Genomic DNA, 4,000 nt, shown 5'->3' with positions numbered 1-4,000 from the left:
TTTAGGGTCAAATGATTTTAACTTTAAAACTTTAACCTCTATTAACACTTCATTCTTCAGGATTCATGATTACCTTGCTTATTTGCAGGCAGTGATAGCGCAGTGGTTAAGGTACTTGACTCATACTCAGAAGGTTGCTGGTTTAAGCCCGTACTCATGAGTCTACTTAAGAATAATGAAAAAAGAAACTGATCTTTACTATCAAAAGTTCAGCCCCATTAGAACATTTTGTTAAGATATTTAGAACACATTAACCTTTAGAAATTTTATATTTAGGAGATTATAAAGAAAATAATTCAATATCTAGCAAGCTCTCTGGAGCAAGAAGTGGGAAAATTAATAATTCTCATATTACCTTTTTAAACAAGGGTCCTTGAAAGCCTTCATGAGACAAATAGCTCAGCAAAAGTAACACTGAGCAAAGGAAACAAAAAACAAAACAAACCCAGCTAGAAAACATCCAAAAATGTACATTCATTAAAAAAAAATCTACTTAATAAACATGCAAATTTATTAACCTTTTTCAAAATGTGTAAATTAATTTGGTCAGCGTACAAAATTATTCTTGAAATTGTGCTGTTGAGACCTACCTGTATGGTTTTTGGTACTGTTACTGTGACAGCTAATATTTTATCTTACTAATCAATGTCTTTGGATTTAAAACGAAAAATTTAATAAATACGAAATAAACATGAGACCTATCCATGTACAGAGACATTCAAGGACAGTTGCCCTCTAGTGGCAAAATATAAAATAACTACTGTAACAATACGACAAACTGTTTATTGGAAAACAGTTATAACCTACTTCACTTTTAGTCACAGAACGACTGAATACCTCTAGGCACTGTTTCATGACACACTATGTCAACTAAATGTAACAAATACAGCACAAGAAACTACAGGTTAATAAAATATTGCTAACATTTCTTCAATAAGAGAAGACAAATTACTATAAATCAATGTTGCCTAATCTTGCTCCTGGTGACCCACAAAACTGCTCATTTTCCCTTATCAGACATGGCCTGTTCAATCAGGAGTGGTAGAAGGGTGACATCTAAAATGTCCAGTGTTGGCAGTCCTCAGGAGAGAGGACTGGGATACACTGCTGTAAATAATACATCTCAAATGTTCTACAATACACAAAATACCATCTATTTCTGCATTCTGTGTATTAAAGCAACAGTTATAACTGGACAAATATAGTCTTATGTATGTGCATTTTCCCTACACAATGTATGCAAACACCAGTTATGAGGGTTACACTGTAGTACCATAAATCCTTGTTTAAAGCACAATTCCACCAAAATATATTGTTTACTTTACATAATTAAATTACTGCAAAGTAAACAAAAATTTTGTAGTGGAATGGCAAAACTGGAGTTGAAATTCTCTGTACTAGAATTGGAGAAAATCTAAATTCTGCAGTGCTGTAGCCTGAAGCTAGTTGTGACATCTTACATGTAACTATTTGCTTGTATTGGAGGTGTAGTCAAGCTGTGACCCATGCTAGTTACTTACTGGTAATTAAACAGAAATAATGCAGAGAGTGGTTATAACACATCACTACAAAAAATAAATCTGTAATGTATTCCTACTTGAGCGTCTTTGCTAATGCATATCAAAACACTTTAATGAAGCTAATGATGTGTGATATGAACACAACGGAACAAAGTGAAAACAGCTCACAATTTCTATTCAGTTCATCATGGGGAAATTATTAGTATAATTCAGCACTGTAGCAGTCATATCAGGCTTTATATATTGGTTAGGCATCACATTACATTCTTTTCTGACCACTAGACCCTTATCGGTGCTGGCCATAAGCTCAGATTTATTTGGTGACGAGACCCAAGAAGACTGTGGCTCTCATGAGTCTCCAGTCATAATTGAGATGAATTCTTCTTGATTAACTGAAAAGAGACAGACATTCTTACGTTAGAGCAACTGAATTTATCCACTGCAAAAGACACAGATAGAATTCAACAATAAAGCTACCATCCTTACTCTGCTACTAAAAAATGTTTTGCTTAGAGTAATATTTTCTTGCATCATTATTTGCTATCTAACTATTTTTTCAGTCCGCAAGTAAATTAATAAAGATTTTAAAAGTACCCTAAGAATAAATTACACACTGACACACACCTGAACTGTGCAACAATTTTTTTTTACATTATTCGAAACAATTTAGACATGGGAAGAAACTTGCAACCTACATTAATATAATATTCCACCTATCCTTGAGTCACTTTGTACAAACAGAATTAATAAAATGGTGTTCTTGACCAAATATTATACACTTACTCTCTCCATCTCCATCAGTGTCAAACTCATCAATCATGGCCCTTAGCTCATCATCATTGACATCTTCGCCCAGCTCTCTGGCTACACGTCGCAGATTTCTTAGGCTGATCCTCCCAGAGTCATCATCATCAAACAGCTTAAACGCCTTGAGAATTTCTTCTTTTGGGTCCCGATCTAATATCCTGTCAGACACTTACAAAAGCAGACACAATGTCTCCTACAGATGCAACATGCTAAAGCGTCAAAAGTGTTGAGTTCTAGCAAAACATTAGCTGTAATCCAAAAATAACAGTGAAAAAGTGTTTTAAGCCCAAGATAAATTTTAGGTTAACTTACCAACTTCTTTGAAATCTTCATACGTTATTTTCCCTGTCCCGTCTTTGTCGTAGTCTTTTAAGATCTTCAACACATCTACTTTCTTCACCTCAAAACCGAGAGCTCTCATTGCTACCTAGACAAACATATCTGGATACTTAACCTAGGTTACAGGTGAGAGGGAGAGAGAGAAGAAATACACTGAAGGGAAGATGGGGAAATAGATTACCTTTAGTTCATGATAATCTATTGCTTTATCCTTGTCGGTGTCGAACAGCTCAAACGCTTCCTTTATCTCATCCTTTTGTTCATCAGTTAGCTCCCTCTTCTTCTTCCTTTTATTCTTATCAGCTGAAGGCTCGTTTCTAGGAGCAACAGGACAACAGCTTTCAGGGAAAATCACTTTTAACTGCTCGCTTGTCGCGTCTCCATAGCAACTACCCACGGCTAACGCACGCGCGCCAACAAAACATAGACATTTATCTACTTTAACGCTAATTACCTAAATCATCATAACATCCCACCTGCTTTTTCCTGTTTCTAGCAAATTCTTTCAGGTAAGGGTCGCATTTAATCAAAATATACAGCTAGGCTAGCTAGAAGCTGAACTAAAGCAGTGCCTAGACCTTAGCTAGACAGTTGAGTGGTAAGACGTTATGTTCGCTAACGCTAGCTAGCTAATGGTACCATCCCAAGCTTAGTTTTAATTAGAGTTATCTAGGAAGTCCTTAAAAGACTAATATCCAGTTTAACAACTAGCTAGCTAGGTAGCAAGGCCTAACGGTTATATAAGCTAGCTGAACTAACCAGTTAACTCGGCTAAAGCAGCTAAATTATTGACAAGCTAATAGTACAGATACCCAGTCAGCTATGATGTAACTGTGAAGTTTGTTAGCTACCGTTACCTTAACGACAGACTCATTTTTGGAGTTTCATGAATCAAAATAAATGAAAATGTACACTGCTGTAGCTAGGCTTCTAATGTCTATCAGCTATATTTTCACCGGTATCTTCTAGGTTTTTTTTGTGGCTGCCTAAGTCTGGCGCACTTCACCATTTAACACTGTTTGCTCAGACCTGGGTTGAATTTCCTCATAGGTTGCAAACATTATACGTAATTAACAATTCGCTTTGTTATTGGTCTTTTTTCACGTCATTAACAGGTTGCTTTGTGATTGGTCGCGTTAGCACAACAATAACGTCTTTAAACGTCTACAGAGAAGTGGGGTTAGTTCACACAGTAACTAGTTATATTTTTAGATTTTACTTGTTCATCAAATTTGGAGGTATATGCAATGTACTTTCCCTGTTAATACGAAGTTAATTCTAAGTTAATACGAAGTTATGACATTTTACAGCTTCTGATGTAAACGGTCTACCGA

The 4,000-nt window shown here is 35.7% G+C and overlaps 1 protein-coding gene across 1 annotated transcript; it reads right to left on the bottom strand.

Moving 5' to 3' along the window:
* Positions 1–488: 488 nt before the first annotated feature.
* On the bottom strand, positions 489–3,697 carry cetn3 (centrin 3). The gene is made up of 5 exons (XM_027019436.2): positions 3,524–3,697; positions 2,848–2,983; positions 2,640–2,754; positions 2,304–2,495; positions 489–1,912 (listed from the first exon to the last, which is right to left on the bottom strand). Exons 1-5 carry the CDS (start codon positions 3,538–3,540, stop codon positions 1,869–1,871), a joined length of 504 nt encoding a protein of 167 aa, XP_026875237.1. The 5' UTR covers positions 3,541–3,697; the 3' UTR covers positions 489–1,868.
* Positions 3,698–4,000: the final 303 nt, after the last annotated feature.

The sequence above is a fragment of the Electrophorus electricus genome, chromosome 17, assembly GCF_013358815.1.
Source record: "Electrophorus electricus isolate fEleEle1 chromosome 17, fEleEle1.pri, whole genome shotgun sequence".
Classification (NCBI taxonomy): Eukaryota; Metazoa; Chordata; class Actinopteri; order Gymnotiformes; family Gymnotidae; genus Electrophorus; species Electrophorus electricus.
The sequence above is the reverse complement of the archived record's forward strand: the minus strand, read 5'-3'. Positions and strand labels throughout refer to the sequence as shown.

Excerpts from the sequence above, each read along its gene's own strand:
- cetn3 (XM_027019436.2), bottom strand. Across the intron at positions 2,755-2,847 it reads TAGATTATCATGAACTAAAG|GTAGCAATGAGAGCTCTCGG; the intron begins GTAATCTATTTC and ends ATGTTTGTCTAG. Across the intron at positions 1,913-2,303 it reads CACTGATGGAGATGGAGAGA|TTAATCAAGAAGAATTCATC; the intron begins GTAAGTGTATAA and ends GTCTCTTTTCAG.